The sequence below is a fragment of the Lactuca sativa genome, chromosome 8, assembly GCF_002870075.4.
Source record: "Lactuca sativa cultivar Salinas chromosome 8, Lsat_Salinas_v11, whole genome shotgun sequence".
Lineage (NCBI taxonomy): Eukaryota > Viridiplantae > Streptophyta > Magnoliopsida > Asterales > Asteraceae > Lactuca > Lactuca sativa.
Window position 1 is genome coordinate 120,577,723 of NC_056630.2, and position 24,342 is coordinate 120,602,064.

The following is a 24,342-nucleotide window of genomic DNA, read 5'->3' on the forward strand; positions in this document are numbered from 1 at the left end:
ATTAGACGGGAAATAAAACATTTTATTAACAAAGAGAAATAAATATTAATTACCTACATTTAATGCAACTATATCAAAATAATTAATTAAAATAAAACCAAATAAAAATTAATACAAATCAAAATATAATATGACTATAAGAATAATATGTTTTCAAAAAAAAAAAAAAAATTACACATTTATGAAAAATAATAACCACAAATTCTTGAAGAATATAATGTTCTATTTTAAACATTAACTTGATTTTTAAAGATTAATGTTAACAATAAGTTTAACTTAAAAAAGGAATCATATTCTTATAGAATTCATGTTAAAAATAGGTTTAACTTAAAATCAAATCAAATATTCTTATAGAATTTACAATCGATTTAATTTAAAACCTGATCAAATATCTTGTAGAATTTAGGCTTAAGAAATGGTTTTGAGATATTTCATTTTTTCATTCTTTATACATCTATTTTTTTTAAATAAATGAAATGTGACCATAACTTTTTATATAACAGGACTATAATTTTTTTATACACAAATGAAGAAATTCTTAGAAAGAGTTTAAACATTGTAAGTTAGGTTTGATCCTACTTCTATACATGTGAGGTATGTAGAAAATAATGGATAAAATTATTCTAAGATTGTAATTGATAGAGGGTCAATTATTTTGTATCCATCTGTTTAAGTGTCTTTTTAATCTCGATCATTATTATATATTTATATTTCTATATTATATTTATATATATGTCTGTATGCGTATCTATATATATATAACGGAAAGAAAAGCCCCCATCCCACCATTGCACACCTTAACATCCAAAGCTTACATAATACCATTTTTCTTAGTTTCGAAAAGGTGAAATTGGTTCTTGTGAATCTATCTCTTAAGAAATATGGGTGCCGGTGGCCGTTCAAATCCTAGTGATCTAGATGTTAAGAAATCCGATATCGATCGTATCAAACGAGCCCCAACCTCAAAACCTCCATTTACCTTAGCAGATATCAAGAAAGCCATACCACCTCACTGTTTCGAAAGATCCTTGATTCGATCCTTTTCATATCTCGTTGCTGACCTCACCGCAGTTTCGATCTTCTACTACCTCGCCACAACTTATATTCCACAGCTCCCTCACCCTCTTCCTTACCTTGCCTGGCCGGTTTACTGGTACGTTCAAGGTTGTGTGTTCATGGGGATTTGGCTTATCGGTCATGAATGTGGTCATCATGCCTTCAGTGACCATGTATGGCTCGAGGATTGTATTGGGTTTGTTTTACACTCATGCCTTTTAACCCCTTACTTTTCCTGGAAAATAAGCCACCGCAGGCACCATGCTAACACCGGTTCTCTCGACCACGACGAAGTATATGTTCCAAAGACAAGATCAAAACTGGGTTCTTCCGCGTTTTACCTCGACAATCCAATCGGTCGAACATTAACCCTTATAGTTAAACTCAGTCTCGGATGGTATATCTACTTGTCAATCAATGCTGCGGGAAGACCTTATGACAAGTTCGCAAGCCACTATGATCCCAGAAGCCCTATTTTCTCAGATAACGAGCGAATCCTGATCCTCATGTCCGATATCGGACTTATCGGCTTTTCTACCTTGTTGTACAAATTGGCGACAATCCACGGGTTCGCTACTGTTTTTTGTGCCTACGGAGGTGCCTTAATGGTCATGAACGCGTTTCTTGTGATCATCACATACCTTCATCACACTCACGCTTCTTTGCCCCACTACGACGACTCTGAATGGAACTGGATGAAAGGTGCTTTCGCAACAGTAGATAGGGATTACGGAGTTCTAAACAAGGTGTTCCATAACATTACCGACACTCATGTGCTTCACCATTTGTTCTCTTACATTCCTCATTATCATGCCATGGAAGCCACCAAAGCGATCAGGCCAATTGTGGGAGAGTTTTATCAAAAAGATAGCACTCCATTTTACTTGGCGTTATGGAGAGAATCCAAGAACTGTTTGTTTATCGAGCCTGATGAGAGTGATGAGAAGAACAAAGGTATCTACTGGTTCAGAAGTCAGTACTGATCAGGAAAGTAAACAAGTGAAATGGGAATTAAGTTGTTATCCTGTGTAATTTGAATGATCTACTATTTGTATCTTGTTTTTCCTACTTTTAAGTAATGATGTAATTCCTCCAAACATTACTATAATAAAGAAAAGTATCAGCATGTTTAGCAATGGACGAAAACAATATACCCACCCACGAATTATATTTTTTTGGTTAATATTATTGGTGACGAACATTTTGTTAGTTTTACGATTTACAGAAAAAAGTATTAATGGATGTTCAGGTGTTGGAGGAATGCGTTAAAAAAATTAAAATCAGATAATGGGATGATTGCCGGAGTTAATGCAGACTCCGGTGTAATGGCCGGAGAAGAAGACTAGCAACAGCCACGTTGATGCTTTTGTATCTACAATATTTAAATGGGTCAAAGATATTTCATAAATAAAATATTCATTGTGGGTTCTGGTCCAAATTGGCAGCCAAGGATTTATAAGAAATTAGTAAACTGCATAAATGGTCCTACCATATTATTATAGTTTTTGTTTGGGTCCCTACGGAATCTGTTTTTGTATAAACCGTTTTACCTTTTGGTCTTACTCTCTATGGTCTTCTTTGGTGAAAAAGAAATAAGGAATTTGTATACTCAATGCCTTAATTGCAATTCATATAAAAAAAAGTGGTAATAAGCAGTGGAACGAGTGCCGTGTCTCAAAGAGAACACTAGTAATAGATCGGAAAATGCCTTCGTCGTCTCGAAGAAACCACTTGTAATAGATCCGGAAAGGCCTTCGTCGTCTCTAGCCATTGTGTTATATGTTATATGTTGTTTGTTTTTTCAAAAAAAAAAAAATATTTTTCACCACTTTTTGCTATGTCGCGCAACATATGTACAAAACTTTGCCTTTCATAGCTGTTTGTTTTTTTTAAACTTCTAACTCAAAAATTGTTGCGCGTATGTTGTGTGGCACAACGCTAAACCAATATCTTCAAACCATTCTAATTACTTTAAGTTATATTATTCAAATTAGATTTGTTTTAATTTTTTTTCAACAATGTGTTTATTATTTTAATAATATTTAAAGAACGTGTAAACAATTGAAGTATATTTTATATAATTTTAAATAATTTCAAAATCGTTTGGTAAATTTCATATAAATATTTTTTGTATTATATTGTTTATAACAAAATATTAATAAATTATAAAAATAATCATTAAAATTATCAAATTTACTAGAAAAAAATCATCGTCATCAAAATTTTAACAAAAATGAACATGTTTTTTGCTAAATTAACAATTTTATTTATTGTTTAACAAATATTATGTTTAATTCTTTTATATAAACTTCTTTAAAAAATCATATCATCACAATTATCTTTATATTTGATTTGCATATGATTAAACTAAATAAATTTTTTACTTAGATTTATTTTTAACTATTGTATAGTTAATTTCAGTTTACTGCAGCAGTCTGCAGATGTTAAAAAACAAATAGACTTTTTATTATATGCTACAGCCGTTTGGTACAACTCTTCTACTGCAGAGAGTTGCAGATGTAGTCCGCAGATGTAACATCCCGATGATGAGGTATTTTCAATTTCAGCCGTAAGTATGAAAGAATGTTGCATTTAACCCTTGGGTTGAAGAAGGTTGCTAAAATGGCCCATAGTAGCATTATGGTAACTTCGACAAAGAAGTTAGTATGTTGTGTGTACGTTGTGTACGCTAGGCGTATTGGGGCGGACCCTAATACGCTGGGTGTACACCACATACACATGGCGTATGTGGAGGAAGTGTACGGTCACGCCTTCGCCTTCCCACGGCCATCCGCTGAACCTAAAACAATAAACTGAAACTGTAAGCCTGAAAGCTTACTGAGTTACCCCAAAATACCAATGCCACATTGTCACAACTAGGAATTTTAATGTCTTGTAACTACAACAATTATGTCAACTATGAACCAACAATGTGAAAGCATGTATGATGCTTATTCAATAACAACAAAACTTCATCAAATACTTCATTCAAGCACTACAAATAGCCAACAAAGAATTGGAAAACCCTTGAAATCCCGGTTTAAGCCCATTTTGGACTAGGATTTCCTTATTGGGCCTGATGGACCAATAAGTTTCCAATTTAACTATCTTGAACCTAAAACTCTCAAATGGGCCCTAATTGGACCCATATACATGAAACTTAATATTTTGGGCCTTATAAGCCTAAAATGAACTAGGTTATCTTTAATGGGCCTTATTGGACCATAACAAATCTAATTAGCCCTAATGGATCATAAAAATATTCCTTGATTTATTTTGGGCCAAAGATGGTCAACTTAAGTCATAATATGGGCTTAAGCATTCAAGACCCAATTTTTCTTTCTCCTTTCTCCTCTCTCTCGGCCTAAACCACAAAACATAGGAGGAAGGGTTGACTTTAGGAGGTGCCACCTCCTTATTGCACACCATGCACCCATGCATGGACTAACATGTATCTAGACAAGTCACCTAACTCTCTCTCTCTCTCTTCCCCTCTCTCTTTTTCTCTCAGCCGAGAGCCTTCCAAAACACACACATCACAACAACTCTCTCTAATTCTCTTTAAACTCATCCATTTCTTCATCCAAAAATTCTCAAGACTTTTGCTTATGTTCAAGAGATTTTCTCAAGATAATCATCATTCTTTGGTAAGTTTTTACATGTATAAGTTATACAACTCTTCTCTCTTGTAAGATCATTCCTTCTAAACAAGTTTTTGGTGATCACACTCCTAGAAAACTCTTTAAGTTCGAGATCTTCCAAGAAAGGTTGCTAAAGCCGAAAATCACATCACTTACTTCCATTCTTCTTCAAAAACTGAACCCACAACTCAAGGTGAGCTTCATACCCCTCTCTTTTCGGTTTTTATGTGTTTTATGGGGGGGGGGGGGGTAATACAAGAAAATGTGTAGATCTATGTGTATGTGTATGATACGTGTGATTTTATGCATGTATGTGTGTTTTTATGTGTTTTTATGATGAACATGTAACCAAAAAGGGGGATACTCGAGATCTATGACATGAGAAAGGAAACAAACATGATCTAAGTTATTTTACACTAAACAAGTCAAGAATAATAACTTATAAGATTATGATGAACATATTTCCAACATAAAACCCATTTTTGGGCTTAAATTGTCAAAAATACAAAACTTGGGTTAAAAATTGCCAAGTCATGGTTTCTTAAGGGCCAAAAGAGTCAAAACAGTTTCCATAATTGTTTTTCTGAATATTAAAATTTTTCAAAGGACTTGAAATGTAAATTTTTAGCTTAATGGGCTAATTTTGGGCCTTTTGGCCCAATAAGCCCAAAATTGCGAAAAATGACAACTAAAGGGGCTGAAATGAAACTTTCTTCAAAACAGGAGATAAAAAGTGTAATAAAACTATTTCAAGGGTCAAAAATGCTTTTTATTTCCAAAAAGGATAAAAAATGTAAAGTTTTTGGATTTCGGGCCAAAACTGTAAAAATTGTGAAAATTTGGGTTTTAACTGAAAATTACTATTCTAAAAGGACTAAAACAGTTAACAAAATAAATTTTGAGTTAAAACCATCATTTCAACAAATTTATAATACAAAGGTGTCAAGAAAATGTTTTAAGGGCAAAAAAATGTCTTTTCTTTTATATAAAGGACTAAACTTGTTATTTTTATAAAAAAGAAAGGTGTGAAAAGGGTCAAACTTCTATTTTTAAACAAATTATTTCATTGAGTTAAGTACAAAAACCAAGACTGCCGAAAAATCAAAAGACGAATACACGTTTAACTCCAAATATCGTTACAAACGAATCGATCGATCTCGAATCGATACCATTACAACAACCGTAAAATCGAACCCTCCAATAGATATGCGAAACCTAAGATGAGTAATTATTCAAACTTTGGGCTTAGAAGTTTCAAATCATGCTTGTTGGACCTTGGAAGTCCATTAACATGATCTTTGGGCCCAAAGGGATAACGCTTATATGTTACTGGGCCTCCTAAGACCCAATTCCATATAAAAGGACTTTCAATAGCTTTTATGTGCTATTGGGCCCTAGTGGCCCATTAGTATTGCTAGTAAGGTCAAATTAATCAAATGCGAGTTGGACCATCGTGTATTTCGCATCCCCAACAGCTTAAGGTACTTACGATAGTAGCAGGACATAATGCTCCTTTTCTCTTCGTTCGCTAAGGCTTACAAGTAATCAAACTAGACGGAAATTAGGACGTTATTCAACAGTAATCAAGGTGGTGAAATCAATATTCATTCGATGTGACGGTACAAAATTTGTAATCACGTATATCTTTCGACATCGGAAAACATCGGGTTTTCCGGGGAAATCAATACTATTCGTTCGGAAATTCTATAACTATAATACAAAACACCCTTTTTACATATATGTTTTGAAATCATTCATGCATCAACTTATGGATCTTCACACTTTGATAAACTAATGTCTTTTCAGAAAATATCGGATTTTCTGGGTTTTACAAACTATACAAATCATTTTATTCACAACTTTGTTTATGAACTCACCAACATTTCATATGTTGACGTTTTTCCAAAATAACTTGTATTCTCAGGTAACAGGTAAGCCGAGGAATAAGTACCAAGTGTGTTAGGGTGTTTTTGCTTTTGAAATCTATCAAACAATGTATGTATGGATTTGAAATGTTAAAACAATGTACTTGATGTGAATAATTCCAGTTGTAATATATTGATGCATGGTGATGTTTATGTTATGATTCATGTACATTCATTGTGATGATATTCAATTAAAGTCACGCGAGCCCTCGGACATTTCCGCCGTCTGGTTCGGGGGTGTGACACACATAGATAACCATATCATATAAACATATAAGCAACAGAACAACCATGCATCTCGAGTCTACAGTGTGACTGGTCCGCCTGCACCGGGCCTTCAGTTCACCTGGTTCACTCTCTGAGTCTACAGTAAAACTAGACCACCCACACCGGGCCTTCAATCTATCTGGCCCACTCTCCGAGCCTTGGCACGTCCGGACTGCTCTCTCGGGGCCTTCAGCCTATCCGGACCGCTCGTTGGGCCTTCGGCCTGACTAAGTGCCCTCCTGGGCCTACAGTCTATCCGTTCCATCCTAGGAATGTTGGCCTATAGCATGAAGCAGGACCCGCCTCAACCCAACCCCCATACCAATCAAACAATCATGTGCACATAAATATCATACGCTAGCATGTATATTGTTGGGTTTTGAGCATTCTAACACTCCTAAGTGTACATGCAACCCTAAATAACTTGGATCTATGTTTTCTCTATTATACATGCAAATATAAACTTTCCAAGGTATTCATCTTAACTAGCATAATAACATTGATTCATATGAATATATCAAGTTAGAATTACATACCTCTTTGATGTAGAATGTGTTCATGAAGCTTGAGTGCCTAGTGCCCCAAGTGTGACACCTCAAATGGTTCACACAACACCAAATACACTTGGAATAGATTAGAGAGATATCCACACTTCATAAAATCAGCTAGCCCTTTCACATATACTCTAGTGCCGATTTTGTCACCAATAAGATCTTTATATACAGTGTCACAATTAGGGTAAACCCTAATTGTCATGGCTTTCCATTTCCTTGGATCCATGGGTTCAAATACACCATGGAGCATCCTATGGGTTTTAGCCCAACTTGATAATCCATGGAGCATTAGCCCACTATACAAGTATGGATGATTTACACAATCAACCCATATATTTAATTAGTCTTCTTTTGATCACTTAATTAATCCTAGATTAATTCTTGATCAATACTAATTAAATAATCTTATTAATATATTAGAACTTATAATATATTAACAAACTTTAAGTGTTATTTCTCTCATTATAGTCTATCCAAATGCATGATGCCATGCAACCCAAATGGACCATGCCGGGTCAGGTCAAGTCTTACCAATTATAGTTATGGACTTAGACATTAATCCAACATATATAACAGATAATCATATTGATCTAACAGATCACTAACACAACAACCATCCTATAACCAGGATACCGACCTAACCGGCCACTAACATAACATCACCCTATATACTAGGATACCGACCTAAACCAGGTCACTAACATAATGTAGCATCCCAAAATTCAAGGCCAAAAATTTCGTTTTAATTAACTTATTATATAAAACCATCAGTATAAAAACATTCATATTAATATCTCATGTCAAAATCCAAGTGTCAATAATCAAAACATATTATCATAAAACCATATCAGAGTGTAATCCCAAGGATCCTATGTGCGGAAAACATAGTGTGATGCGCTGCGATCAGGCCAACTCCTTTCCTTTGAAAACGAGTACCTGAAACAAAACTGAAAACTGTAAGCACGAAGCTTAGTGAGTTCCCCCATCGTACCACATACCATACAATCACATAACATACATATATTGTCAGGCATATCTGGGTGCCCGACCTACCCCTTCGGTCCTCTCGACCGGATATTGGCTAACATATCTTGGTGCTGGCCTCCCATTCGGTCCTCTCGACTGGATACTGACTAGCATATCTGGGTGCTGGTCTCCCCTTCGGTCCTCTCGACCGGATACTGGGGACTATTTCACCCTCCATACTACTACCACATAACACTGATCACATAATCTATCTAGCATGGCTGGGCATGACTACCCTTTCGGCCCTATCGACCGGTACTCTGGGGACTATCTCCCCTACTATCACTAGCACATAGCATTATATATCATACTAGGACATCAACATATCCGGTAGTAGCCAACCTAGATGAATATCACATAGACAATCATCTAATCATACAACTCCTACCGATGGGCCGACATTGTGGTCGTAGACCCACCGCTACCGGAAGGTAACTCACCTCGCACTGCTGAACTCCCGTAGACTCAACCTCACACTACTGAAGTCTCGCAGACTCGACCAAGCTGCTGGATGATAGATTTCCGATCTGTCAATATCAAAACATCACCCAATTAATAATTGGGTCCCAACACATAACCAATAGTATATTCTTTGGATAATTACTACATTGCCCCAAGCTTGGCTCATTCAAGCCCAAGGCCCAATCCATAGGCCCAAAAGTCAGCTATGAGTCAAAGCCCATCATATGGCCCAATTTTCCAAATTGGGCCCAAGCCTATACATGGTCTTATTCTAAGGCCCAACATTATATAATCATTAAGGCCCAACTATGGCCCATATATGGCCCAATTTTCCAAATTGGGCCTAAACCCCTTACATGGGCCTTACACTAGGCCCATTAAATTATCCAAGCCTAATTGTTTGTTTTTGGATGGCCCATTATTATCTCAATCATCAAAGCCCGATAAAAGGCCCAACTATAAACCCAAGTGGGATTAGGTTTTTGCATAACATGATGATTAGGGTTAAGTGTCCTACTTAACTCATTAAGGACTTAACCCATTAAGTCTTATATTGCTTAGATTAGTCTTTTCCAATGATTATTATTTAATATTTCAAACTATTAAATAATTCTCGTGTGTGTGTCCCGATTAGTTCTCAGAATTAGGGTTTTATGCCCTTAAGGTTTTCCAAACCCAACACTAGCCCATTAGCCCATTGGTTGGGCTTTTAGGTCACTATGGGCCTTATTGGGCCCATTAGGGTCTCTTTGGGTTAACTAGGGTCCATTAGACCCATTAGGGTTTCCTTAAGCCCATTAATCAAATGTTTGGGCTTTTATGTCCATTCAGCTTCTTTGGGCCCATTAAGGTCTATTAGGCCCATTAGGGTTTATGTCCCTTGTCCAAACACCACAAACGAGTCACCAAACAACGAGGCACACTGCCACCCGACACGGCGGCCGGTGGCGGCAGGAGGCGGCAGCCACTACCCTAAGGTGGTGGTATTCCACTTCTTTCCATTATTCCATTTTTACAATTTACAATGAACTCACGAAATAACACACACATTATACTAAAATAAATACACACATACACACACACACCGGCGGCACATGGTGGCAGCCACCATCTCACGGTGGCGGTGGTGGCCATTCTCGATTTTCAGGCCAAACATAACACGCATACACACACTAGTGATAGCAGCTTGTGAAATAGATCCAGCCACCCACCTGGTGGCGTCCGGCGGTGGTGATAACATGAAATGGCGGACAGCAGAAGCAAACACCGGTGGTTTGCGATGACAGCCACCACCTCATGATGGTGGCGGTGGTCTCTTGATTCCTACCCACAAAACGTACGCTGCTTCATTATTAGCTTCTAAAATGACCCATAAAGCGAACACTTATGCATTCGACCACCTATAAGGCGGAAACACATCGCCGGAATGTCATAGAAACGGCGACCAATGGGGGTAGCGGCCCACAACGGCGACTAAAGGGCTACTGGCGGCAGCAACCGACATATAGGTGCCGAATCACCAAATACGTCGAAGGAGAAGAAAGGGAGAGGTGGCATATGGGCTTACCATCGATTTTACGGTCACTCACGACCCTCGCAGCAGCAAAAACCCACTCGATCGTCGGTCTTGGCGGCCATCTCGATGAACATGTCGTTTCCGGTAGCGGGGTTGCGACGACGGCGATCCTTATCGAGGCAGCAACGGTTGAACTCGTTCCAATGGTTACGACGGCCGGGGAAGTGACGATCTAGGGTTACTCTTCAGCAATACAGCAGAAGGGAAGAAATATGTCGGGTTAGAGTCCCGCTCCCATCAAACATAAACCTTTACACAATTGATGAGGTTAGTCCCTCCCCATGAGAAACTTTTCAACCAAGATCCGAAATTTACTGTTTTGACCCTCAGCCTTAAAATCCTTACAACTTAGGTACAAAAGTTACAAACAGCCCCCAATATCTTAATTATGATATAATAAACCCCTCCACCTCATTTCATTTTAAATTAATTCCAAGTAATTACCACGGAGCCCCTGTCTTCATAAATATTTATAAAATGGTTCCTAAACACACACTATTAACCCCCGACTTATAGAAATGTGGCAATTAACTCCTCGAACCCAACTCTCCCCCACTTAAATTAGATTTTGTCCTCAAAATCATTCTTTATCCTTCCTTACACACCGAACCACTCTAGTATCATGGTCACCATTTTGGGCACACCCTAGCCTTCCCAGGGTATCCATGATCAATCCTCGTAAAGCCCAACAATGCACAGGCGAACTAATTCCTCGCAACAAGATCACATCTACTCATCTGGATTCTATTGTCTCGAGATGGCCTGGATCCCTGACAGACCACTCTTACTGAATCATTATTGCTGAATCCAGTCCACTTGTGTCTTTGCTGCCTACTCATTTCCTGATAACTCAGGGCTCCCACTAGAAAAATAGATTCACAGATCCACTTATCCCTGTGATTCACTTATACTTGGCCAAAACTCAGATAATCTCGTTGCAAGTGACTAACCACTTCCCAATCAACCAGCTATTCCGTTCGTATTTGCAACCTGAAATGCAAATACTAACACTGCCCAAATGCTAAAACTGTCCCGACACTGAACTGCCTGAAGTAGTATGTTACCTCATGGCTGCTTTCCAAAATCTAACGAGACCTTCCTGGTCTCAATTCATCCGTCTGTCATCTGAATTTACTGGGTCCCAGCCCGGTCGCCGAGCTAAAAGGGCTCCCACTTGGTCGTCTCACAGGACTTCTAAACAAAATCCTTCTCGGGAACTAGTTGCCACTAGTTATCATGCAACTGTGGTTCTAACAACCTCCTTACCCAACCGATTGGGTCCATGCGTCGAATCTTGTCATCATCAAATCCAAGGCTAAAAGTGATCGCCGTCTAACCGATGGTAGCCTTATACCACAAGCAATCTTATATAGTCCATTGCTTTCCTGATCCCATAACTGCAGTGGTGTTCCAACTGTCGTATCGTTGGCTCAACCAGATCTAATCCATTGGGTAATCCCAAAATCCGTTCCGTGGATTTCCATATCCTCACTACTGCACCTGAACTGTTGGGTACTACTGTTCCTTTCGCGTCCTATCAACACACTTATGCTATCTACCAACCTAGTGAATGCTATGGCTACATCCACAGACTTACAACACTTTATCGCTATCTGGCTACTTGTGAATGCTACGTCTACACCCGCAGACTTACAACACTTTCCATACTACCTGATCACTAGTGAATGCTACGGCGACCCCCGTAGTCTTACAACACTTTCCATACTATCTGACTACTAGTGAATGCTATGGCTACCCCCGTAGTCTTACAACACTTTCCAAACTATCTGACTGCTAGTGAATGCTACGGCTACCCCCGTAGTCTTACAACACTTTCCATACTGGGTCGAACATGCACTCGACCTAACACACAACTGAACTTGAGTACTAACCGGAACTCTAACCTGGTTCCCGAAACCTACTATCACGTGACCCCATTGTATCAGTACCGCACTCATGCTCGTGATCAAGCATCATAGTAAATCATGAAATCATCTACACCCTCTGCCAGGGTGAGAATCGGTGCCTCGCAGAACCGCTGTCTGAGAGTTTTGAAGGCTGCCTGCTGCTCAGGCCCCCAGTGAAAGGCTATCGACTTCTTAGTCAGTCGGGTCAAAGGAACCGTAATCTCGGAGAAGTCCCGTACAAATCTCTGGTAATAACCCGCTAAACCCAGGAAACTCCGAATCTCAGATGGAGACCTCGGAATCTTCCACTGCATCACGACCTCTATATTGGCCGGATCAACTAAAATACCCTTATGGTTGACAGGGTACCCAGGAGATTGCACCCCGTGCAACCAGAACTCCTAATTGGAGAACTTTATAAAAGTCTCTCCTCCACTTAGATTCGACTATGTCTTCATATTACATGAGAATTGAAGGATTCCCAATCCTTCTCGCTTTCTTATATCCCACTGATGACATCCTGTGCCTGCCAATGCTAGCGCTTAATCGCCGATTAAACCTTGAGTTCTCCCATCCTCGGAAATCTCGATGAGTACTCTTGAAATCTGATCCAGTCTGACACCTTAATCCATCTAACATGCTGTCAATTGAAGACCTTAATCTTCACTCTAGCTGACGAATCCTCGTTCCCACTCCCAATCATGCAATACCACTGAACTCTAACCAAACACAGCCCATGCGAAAATACAATTCTCTTGAACATCCAATGACCAACCACTTATGCGCCTAGCACCCGCAACTAACACTACCCTCTTCATGTTACCAGTCCTGTCCTAGCAACAGTAGTGCCTTGAACTCCAAAGTTCATCCATAGACAATTACCGACCATACCTGAACCAAGATAGAACCCCTAAACGTTGACTTCATTGGAGAACTATCACTCCAAACCTGACCGAGTATCCTCTAAATAACACTCCTGCATAGATCCCGACAAAAATCTGGAATGATAACGGTATGCACGGAACCCACTCTGCAAGAAGCGTCCCTCTGTGGGTTCATCAAGGACCTTTCGGCATGCAGGATGGCATATATGATCCTTGATAACCCAAACACTAACGGAAAACTGACCCGAGATCTGACTTATTCAATCTTACTCACAATTCCAAAGTGATATGTATTCCAAACGTCCACCTAATAGCAATGGAAAATGACATACCCGCAACATCTGGAGGAATACTGATCCCCTTTCTGCTGACATGACCAACCCCGCTACCCTATAGCAGCCCAAACCCTTGGAGCGACAAACTCCATTGTGCATTGCCATGCACGCTGACTCGGGATCTGCTGGCCCTTCACCCGATGATCAGAAGTCATGGGTCTCTTCCCGGGATCCTTTACGATACCCACCTAACACAACCCTCTCTTCTAGGGTGCTCCAAATCGATCTCGCATCTGCAACTTCTTGGAAATCATATCCTTCAGGGTCTGACACCCTGTCACGCACACTATCTCGCTTGCCAATGGCTAAGCTGCAAAACTAGAACATCCTCTGTCCCCAAACTGGGTCACGAACTCTTCCCTGAAGCTTCTTAGATTCTCCAAGACTCTCACTTATTCGAGTATGGATCCTGTGCTTGCAGTAGTACGGGCCCAATACTACCTTCCACACCTATCCATACTTTCCTTGGCAATCCTCCTGGATCCTCTAAATCACTTCCTCAAACTGATACACCCAAGTCTCACTGAGCCTCACTACTAACTCACTGAAATATATCCTAGGCTTCCCTAGGTTCCCGTACCCACCCGGTCCTCAGCTGCTGAAAGATGTCCAGTAATGCCAACTAGATACCTCATGAATATAGCCACATGCAACAGAGATCAGATAATCCTTCGAGTAAAAGACCCATCCCTAGAACGGTTGGACTCGGACAAGAGCTGCGCAATAGGGTCAAGTCTCTCACTCTGAGATTATCCGGCATGTGTCTTATGTGACCTAGCATATTCACTTAATAGCTAGCTCACATTACTAAGAGTCCCACAAAGCACAGAGCAAGCAGCATTCAGACAATGGAAAATCTAACCATCATATTCCAATTAGATCATTCTATCATCTAATCAGGAATCTGTACATGCAATTCAAAGGCTCATACAATCATGCATAACCTAAATAGGCTATCCTATTACTGGCTGATCAATACTAGCATGCAAGTTTACAAGCACATACAATAGGCATATAAGGCATCCTCCTAGATCCTTAGCCCTAATCTAGCATGAAATTCTCATAACCATATCATAACATAACATGTATTGGTATCTTGGGGAAAACTTACTTGAGTTCGGCTGATTGCACGCATCACACACTTTGTTCTTTTCAAAGTTCTTTTCTCTTTCAAACTATTTTCAAACTTCTTTTCATAAAATGATTTTTACTTTTGAAAATTTTCATACCAAGTCCTTAGTTTGAGTTCAGACTCACCCGAGAGTGTGTCTGAATCCCTTAAACCAAAGCTCTAATACCAACTTGTAACATCCCAAAATTCAAGGCCAAAAATTTCGTTTTAATTAAGTTATTATATAAAACCATCAGTATAAAAACCTTCATATTAATATCTCATGTCAAAATCCAAGTGTCAATAATCAAAACATATTATCATAAAACCATATCAGAGTGTAATCCCAAGGATCCTATGTGCGGAAAACATAGTGTGATGCGCTGCGATCAGGCCAACTCCTTTCCTTTGAAAACGAGTACCTGAAACAAAACTGAAAACTGTAAGCACGAAGCTTAGTGAGTTCCCCCATCGTACCACATACCATACAATCACATAACATACATATATTGTCAGGCATATCTGGGTGCCCGACCTACCCCTTCGGTCCTCTCGACCGGATATTGGCTAACATATCTTGGTGCTGGCCTCCCATTCGGTCCTCTCGACTGGATACTGACTAGCATATCTGGGTGCTGGTCTCCCCTTCGGTCCTCTTGACCGGATACTGGGGACTATTTCACCCCCATACTGTTGGATTAGTGTCTAAGTCCATAACTATTTTGGTATGTACTTGACCCGATGGTGCATGGTCCTTTTGGGTTGCCTTCACCAAAGCAACTTGATAGGATGAATTATGGAGAAAGAGAGAGAGAGAGGATTAATTATGATTTATTAAGATATTATGAGAATAATATATTAAAGGAGAAATCATATTGTTTAAGTAATATTAGTCAATAATTAATTAAGACTTAATTTTGTGGCTAAAAGACATTAATTAAACTTAAGGGACTAGAACTTTCAATTGTATGATAGTTGAATATTGGGTTAATGGACTCCATATTAGAGGGGTGGACGAATTCTATGGGGAAACCCATTAGAAATCGTCATAGGCCTCTAAGGAGGGAGTCCATGGGTTGCTTAGGGCCTAAGCATTCAAATTAGGGTTTCCTTGTTAGATAACCCTAATAGCCTCACTTTAAGGGTCCCTAGGGCACCAAAAACGTGGCTAAGAGTCTCCTTAGGGTTTCTACACGTTTTTGGGTGCTTCTTCTCTTCTCATTCTTCATCCTCTTGTTCTTGGTGTTTGTGAGCCATTAGAGGAGTGACACTTGTGACTCTAAGCTTTCTAAAGCCATTACAAGGAGGATTTGAGATTGTTATTGCTACATAACAATCAAGGTAAGATCTAAATCCCATTCTTGTGTTAATATTGATTATCACATGATAGATCTAGGGTTTAAAGTCTTGGATGAATGCATGTACAATAGAGAAACCTAGATCCAAGCATTAGGGTTTGCATGAGCACATAGGATGTTTTTATGGTTAAAACCCATCAGTGGTATCAGAGCCTTGATTGGTTTCTATTGTATTAATTCCTTGTTTATTTGTTCAAGCTTTGAAAAACGTTTTTTTTGTGCCCCTGACTGATGAACTCGGCGAGTTCATAGTGGAACTCGCACGAGTTCGAGCGTCAGTTAGAGCAGATTTCGGGATTTCTTGCTGTTTTGCTTGAGGATATATGCCTTAATTGCTTTGGGTCATTAATATCCAAATTTTATCTTGTATTTTGAGTATATCATTGACCAAACAAAAGATAATTACCATTTGATTGAATGATAATTTCCTTATGTGATAATAATTGATTATTTGAATTAAATTGGAAAATTGTCTTGCAAGTAATATTGACTAGGTCAAATTTAGATAATCATTAAATTAATTGTTTAATTTAAATTATTTGCTATTTGATCCTTTGTGTTTTGAAAAGTTTCAAAACTTGCCCTCAAGTTTTGGAATTTAAATTTTGATTAAAAGGTTTGATTTTGAAATATTTAAATTCTAAACCCTAATGATTTGAAATGTTTCAAAACTTGTCCTCAAGTTTTGGAATTTAAATTTTAATTAAAAAGTTTAATTTTAAAAATGTTAAATTCTAAAACCCTAAGTTTTGAAAAAGTTGAAATTGCACCCTTAAGGTTTTATTAAATTAATTAAGTGTATAATTAAAAGAGTGTTAATGAATCCATAGTGATATGGTTTACATTTAATTAAACTAAAAGTATAATTTATTAAATTAGACCACCTAGTATTTTAAAAGTGTAAAATACACCCTTATACTATATATAACATTAAAAGTCTAATATTATAGATGTATAACTTAAACTGCTAGTGTTACCGTTAGTAGGTCTCATTCACGAAGCCAATCTATAAAGGGGGGGGGGGGGTATAAGGTTATGGTCTATAAAATGGCCGTTTAATGGGTGTCCACTCTCACCCACCGCTTCCTTGATTGGTGGAGGGTCGTTAGCCGAACGGGTAGGATAGGACAAACCCTTTCCTTTAAAAGTATAATGAAGTATAAAGTAACCAAATGTTTTATACAAAATTCTCAATCTTAGTTACTTTAGGCAAAAGTGAATTGGATGCAATTCCATGAAATTACACTTTGTACCCTTGCGAAGACGTTAGCGGAGCGTGTGTGGTTAACCGACACACTAAATGGTTCTAAGCAAAGGTAGCAAAGGGTGACTTAATGTTTGTTATAGTTCGGTGGAGCGTGTGTGGTTAACCGGCACATCGAATAGGTGACTGTAACATTGGGGGCACCATGTAAGTTTGCATGGTTATTCATACCCTATTTTGTGATCCTTGGCATCCCAATCACAAATCGAGGGACATATCGAGATTTAAACATGCCATTGAAAAGTTCAATGAATCTCAAAGGATCTAGGAGTTTTTCAGTACATTTAAAACCTAATCTCTTTTTCGTTTTTCATGGTGGAAAATTAGTGAATCGTCATTCACTTACCTTCAAATATTCTACAATTTGGGTTACGGCACCCCTCTCCCAAGTTGTGGAATATTGTGTTGGGTCCTAGCCTTAATATCTCATTTGGGTGATTTATTAAGGACTCAATCAATCAACTAACTTGAATTTTCTCCCATTTTGTAGATGTCAAAGTATGACACTATGGTCTTCCCAAATCCCGTGGAACAAGCTTTCCACATGAAGATGATATTCCACGATTCGATCAAGGAACATGAGATCATGCTTCATATGCATAATAGTTATTAGACTTATCCAAGTGGGAGACTGTTGGATTAGTATCTAAGTCCATAACTATTTTGGTATGTACTTGACCCGATGGTGCATGGTCCTTTTGGGTTGCCTTCACCAAAGCAACTTGATAGGATGAATTATGGAGAGAGAGAGAGAGAGGATTAATTATGATTTATTAATATATTATGTGAATAATATATTAAAGGAGAAATCATATTGTTTAATTAATATTAGTCAATAATTAATTAAGAATTAATTTTGTGGCTAAAAGACATTAATTAAACTTAAGGGACTAGAACTTTCAATTGTATGATAGTTGAATATTGGGCTAATGGACTCGGTATTAGAGGGGTGGACGAATTCTATGGCTTCTAAGGAGGGAGTCCATGGGTTGCCTAGGGCCTAAGCATTCAAATTAGGGTTTCCTTGTTATATAACCCTAATAGCATCACTATTTAAGGATCCCTAGGGCACCAAAAACATGGCTAAGAGTCTCCTTAGGGTTTCTACACATTTTTCGGTGCTTCTTCTTTTCTCATTCTTCATCCTCTTGCTCTTGGTGTTAGTGAGCCATTAGAGGAGTGACACATGTGAATCTAAACTTTCTAAAGCCATTAAAGGGAGGATTTGAGATTGTTATTGCTACATAATAATCAAGGTAATATCTAAATCCCATTCTTGCGTTAATATTGATTATCACATGCTAGATCTAGGGTTTAATGTCTTGGATGAATGCATGTACAATAGAGAAACCTAGATCCAAGCATTAGGGTTTGCATGAGCACATAGGATGTTCTTATGGTTTAAACCCATCACATACTACTACCACATAACACTGATCACATAATGTATCTAGCATGGCTGGGCATGACTACCCCTTCGGCCCTATCGACCGGTACTATGGGGACTATCTCCCCTACTATCACTAGCACATAGCATTATATCATACTAGCACATAAACATATACGGTAGTAGCCAACCTAGATGAATATCACATAGACAATCATCTAATCATACAACTCCTACCGATAGGCCGGCATTGTGGCCGTAGACCCACCGCTACCGGAAGGTAACTCACCCCGCACTACTGAACTCCCGTAGACTCAACCTCACACTACTGAAGTCTCGCAGACTCGACCAAGCTGTTGGATGACAGATTTCCGATCTGTCAATATCAAAACATCACCCAATTAATAATTGGGTCCCAACACATAACTAATAGTACATTCTTTGGATAATTACTACATTACCCCAAGCTTGGCTCATTTAAGCCCAAGGCCCAATCCATAGGCCCAAAAGTCAGCTATGAGTCAAAGCCCATCATATGGCCCAATTTTCCAAATTGGGCCCAAGCCTATACATGGTCTTATTCTAAGGCCCTACATTATATAATCATTAAGGCCCAACTATGGCCCATATATGGCCCAATTTTCCAAATTGGGCCTAAACCCCTTACATGGGCCTTACCCTAGGCCCATTAAATTATCCAAGCCTAATTGTTTATTTTTGGATGGCCAATTATTATCTCAATCATCAAAGCCCGATAAAAGGCCCAACTATAAACCCAAGTGGGATTAGGTTTTCGCATAACATGATGATTAGGGTTAAGTGTCCTACTTAACCCATTAAGGACTTAATACACTAAGGACTTAATCCATTAAGTCTTATATTACTTATATTAGTCTTTTCCAATGACTATTATTTAATATTTCAAACTATTAAATAATTCTCGTGTGTGTGTCCCGATTAGTTCTATGAATTAGGGTTTTATGCCCTTAAGGTTTTCCAAACCCAACACTAGCCCATTAGCCCATTAGTAGGGCTTTTAGGTCAATATGGGCCTTAGGCCCATTAGGGTCTCTGTGACAACCCGAAATTTCCATTCTGAACAAACCATTTGAAGCCAATAGAAGTAGAACAGTTACAGTGAAAACTCAGATTTCGAGTATAAGTTTGGCAGTTTTCAGGATTTTACACTTAAGGAGATATTAGGAGAGTGGATGCACTAGGGTTTTGTGCAACACTGTTATTCCAATACTCTAGGACATTAGAATTCGTTTCAGGAATAAAAATATTTTCTGCCAAAAATATCTTAGGACTATAAATAGAATTATGAACCAAATTGGTTCATTAGTTGAATTCCATTTAGAGAGAAGTCAATATTCTCTCTCACGGATCTTCGGGTTTTTATCCCAAATTGTGAGTAACTCTTTCTAGTAGTCTTAGAAAGCTTTAAATGTGTTCATAACATAGATTACATAGCTAAAGCATTCGATTTAGGAGTTTACTCCCCAAGGTGTTCTTGGGCGGTAAACTCCCGAAACCAAGCCTAGATTGTCCCCCGTGATATACTACTGCCTTGGACTTGTATAGGAGTGTATTAGGGACATGAAATCAACCAAGAATCACCCAAGTTTGGGAGTTCACGGCCCAAGAGTATCTTAGGCCGTAAACTCCAAAAAGCATGCTCAAAATGGTGCTTTTAAGGCACCTAAGGCTTAGACTTGATTCTAGACATGTACCCTAAAGTGTTTAAAGCCTAGAAAACATAAGGAATCACAAGTATTAAGGAGTTTATGGCCAAGACAAGTTCTTGGGCCGTAAACCCCTATAAAGGGGTCAAATGACACCCTCACTCCTTCCTTATGCCTAGAACCCAACATAGATCATAACCTTGAAATGTTAGAGACTTGAAAACACCATAAACACCCTTGCAAGGGAGTTTACGGCTGTAAACTCCAAGGGAATACGGTCCCAGGGCCGTAAACTCCTTAAAGGAGTTAAAAGGAAGCCCAAACACTTGATTTAGCCATGAAACAATTCACCACTAGAGTTGTAGTAATTCTAAGCTTCATTTAGTGACCCTAAGGAGAGTTTACGGCTAGGATTTTACTCCCCTGGGCCATAAACTCCAAAACATATGGTCATTAGACCTTAAACTCCCATTAGAGGCCTTGCACTCCTTTGTTGCAACCCATTAGCCTCCTAGCACTTGACCAAAAGTGTTTTCCTCGCGTTAAAATGTTTATACTTGTATAAGTAGTGTTTTAATCACTAACTATTTATATACATATGTCTTTATATGTAATTAGGATCATTGTGTGTGTCTAAAGTCTTCACTTGACACCAAGCACTTTCCCGATCCTTCCTTACGATAACAGTCCGTTCAATTCCAGTCACTTACTGCAGGTGAGTTCATACCCCTTAATAAATGTTTTAAACTATTTTTAAATGCTTTAGGGGGGGGGGGGTACAAGTAGAATTATGCTAATTATTATATCAATCACATGTGATTAATAAGCAGCATTCAAATGATTGGCTACTCATTAGCCGTTTTACCAAACAGTTTCCTTCAAATGTTTTTCATAAACACTTTATGTGTTTAAAAACTCCTTATTACACTGTACATTTTATTCTGTATATTACATTTCAAACTTATTTACAATTGTGTTTCAAACAAATGTTCTTTATACTAAACTGTTTTATCAAACCCATGCCTTCGAAACCATTTTATAGATCGACATCAAGTCGATCTTTTCTTAGAAAATATTTATGTTCAAAGGTTTTACAAATCTTATTTTATGCTTTTATATTATAAATTGCATGCCTCTATATGTATAGTTATATAAGAAATGTTTAAAAGACTTAGGAAGGCTATCCACCCTATTTCCTTTTCGCGTTTGAGATGTGGTCTGGTGGGATATCGGGTACTCGTCCGAAGGTCGTTTAAATATTAGTTATATATCATGTGTACATATATAGTCATAAAAGGTCCTTCCAGTTCATCCCATGCCCTTGGGTAGCAAGGGTATACATCCATGTCCATATGTACCAGTTAGATTGCTAGTAAACTACCATATGGGTAGTTTAGGAAGATACTAGAACTATTACTAGAACGCGATATCATACTATGAGTCAGTTCATTCATGAGTCAATACTTACTACTAGAAGAACATATACAACTATACTAGAGAAGAACATATACAACTATACTAGAAAGAGAACATATACAACGATACTAGAACGATTACATTACTATACTTGCTAGATAGAGAGAAGAACACACATTACAACTAGCACACGTAGAACATTTCCGCACATTACACTTACATTAATACGTTAATCAAATTGTGATCCACTGTATTGGAGCATGCCTTAAATGTCATGGCCCGAGTTGTAGCCAGAATTCTCTTGGAGGGAGAGCGTGAGTTTGTGTATAGATCTATACTGGATTGACTATCCTACACCTTGCTGCTAGCTACAGCCGGACCTGCAGGTCTGTGGGTGCCAAACGTCATTCCGTTATTACGACCATTCTTATGTCGTTGTTACCGGTCAATAGTATGGTACAATTAATCACATGATGCCTTAATATAAATACGGTTTAACGTAATTAGTACAACAGTAGTTCTTATAGCGCTACGTTTTAGTACTACATTAATTTTCCCTGTACACATATTTAGTGATCTTTTCACTGAAACTATAAATGTAAAAACTATATTTTGTTAATAATAGTTACACTTGGGAAAATTACACACTTTTACATGACACGGACATTTAGAACAGTTAAGTCTTGGTAGAAGACTACATTGAGAACAGTTAGGTCTTGGTAGAAGACACCTTTATATAATAATAGGAATCATAGCGATTTCTAGAGTTTTTCAAACGTTTATAGTTGTTTTACAAACATTCTCATAGTTACAGTTCATATACATTTACAATACTTACAATTCATTTACTTACAAATTCTGACATACAAATTAAGACACTAAAATACTTATGATCTCACCAGCTTTAAAGCTGATACTCGCTTTCAAAATTACTTGTATCCTCAGGTCATCATAGACAGGTACCGATGCAAGGAGAAAGGAAGATGGAGCTTGTTCAAGACTCATCTTTCATTTTGATTTATGCTTTAGTGTTTATCAAAATTTGACAGAACACACTTGTATAATAATTTTATTATTAATGCAATGGATGATGTTGTTGCTTGTTTACTACTTTACATTGTTGTGATACTGTACATGATGTCCTCCGCCCCAGAACGTTTCCGCCGTTCTTGGTTTTGGGGTGTGACAGTCTCTTTGGGTTAACTAGGGTCCATTAGACCCATTAGGGTTTCCTTAAGCCCATTAATCAAATGTTTGGGCTTTTATGTCCATTAAGCTTCTTTGGGCCCATTAAGGTCTATTAGGCCCATTAGGGTTTATGTCCCTTGTCCAAACACCACAAACGAGTCACCAAACAACGAGGCACACCGCTATCCGACACGGCGGCCGGTTGCGGTAGGAGGCGGCAGCCACCACCCTAAGGTGGTGGTTTTCAACTTCTTTCCATTATTCCATTTTTACAATTTACAATGAACTCACGAAATATTACACACACATTATACTAAAATAAACACACACACACACACACACACCGACGGCACATGGTGGCAGCCACCATCTCACGGTGGCAGTGGTGGCCATTCCTGATTTTCCAGCCAAACAAAACACGCATACACACACTACTAATAGCAGCTTGTGAAATAGATCCAGCCACCCACCTGGTGGCGTCCGACAGTGGTGATAACATGAAATTGCGGACAGCAGCAGCAAACACCGGTGGTTTGCGATGACAGCCACCACCTAACGGTGGTGGCGGTGGTCTCTGAATTTTTGCCCACAAAACGTATGCTGCTTCATTATTAGCTTCTAAAATGACCCCTAAAGCGAACACTCATGCATTCAACCACCTATAAGGCGGCAACACATCGCCGGAATGTCATAAAAACGGCGACCAATGATGGTAGCGGCCCACAACGGCGACTAAAGGGCTACTGGCAGTAGCAACCGACGTATACGGTGCCGAATCACCGAGAATAGCGAAGGAGAAGAGAGGGAGAGGTCGCAGATGGGCTTACCCATTGATTTTACGGTCACTCACGACCCTCACAGCAGCAAAACCCCACTCGATCTTCGGTCTTGGCAGCCATCTCGATGAACACGTCGCTTCCGGTAGCGGGGCTGCGACGGTGGCGATCCTTAGCGAGGCAGCAGCGATTGAACTCGTTCCAATGGTTGCGGCGGCTCGGGAAGTGACGATCTAGGGTTACTCTTCAGCAATACAACAAGAGGGAAGAAATATGTCGGATTAAAGTCCCACTCCCATCAAACATAAACCTTGACACAATTGACGAGTTTAGTCCCCCCCCATGAGAAACTTTTCAACCAAGATCTGAAATTTACTGTTTAGACCCTCAGCCTTAAAATCCTTACAACTTAGGTACAAAAGTTACCAAACAACCCCCAATATCTTAATAATGACATAATCAACCCCTCCACCTCATTTCCTTTTAAATTAATTCCATGTAATTATCACGGAGCCCCTGTCTTC

At 38.7% G+C, this 24,342-nt stretch overlaps 1 protein-coding gene across 1 annotated transcript; it reads left to right on the forward strand.

Annotated features, from left to right (window-relative positions):
- Positions 1-761: 761 nt before the first annotated feature.
- Positions 762-2,192, forward strand: LOC111900953 (delta(12)-acyl-lipid-desaturase). Its single transcript, XM_023896821.3, has one exon. It carries the CDS (start codon positions 882-884, stop codon positions 2,037-2,039), a length of 1,158 nt encoding a protein of 385 aa, XP_023752589.1. The 5' UTR covers positions 762-881; the 3' UTR covers positions 2,040-2,192.
- The last annotated feature ends 22,150 nt before the right edge of the window (positions 2,193-24,342 follow it).

Excerpts from the sequence above, each read along its gene's own strand:
- LOC111900953 (XM_023896821.3), top strand. The coding sequence starts at position 882 with ATGGGTGCCGGTGGCCGTTCAAATCCTAGTGATCTAGATGTTAAGAAA.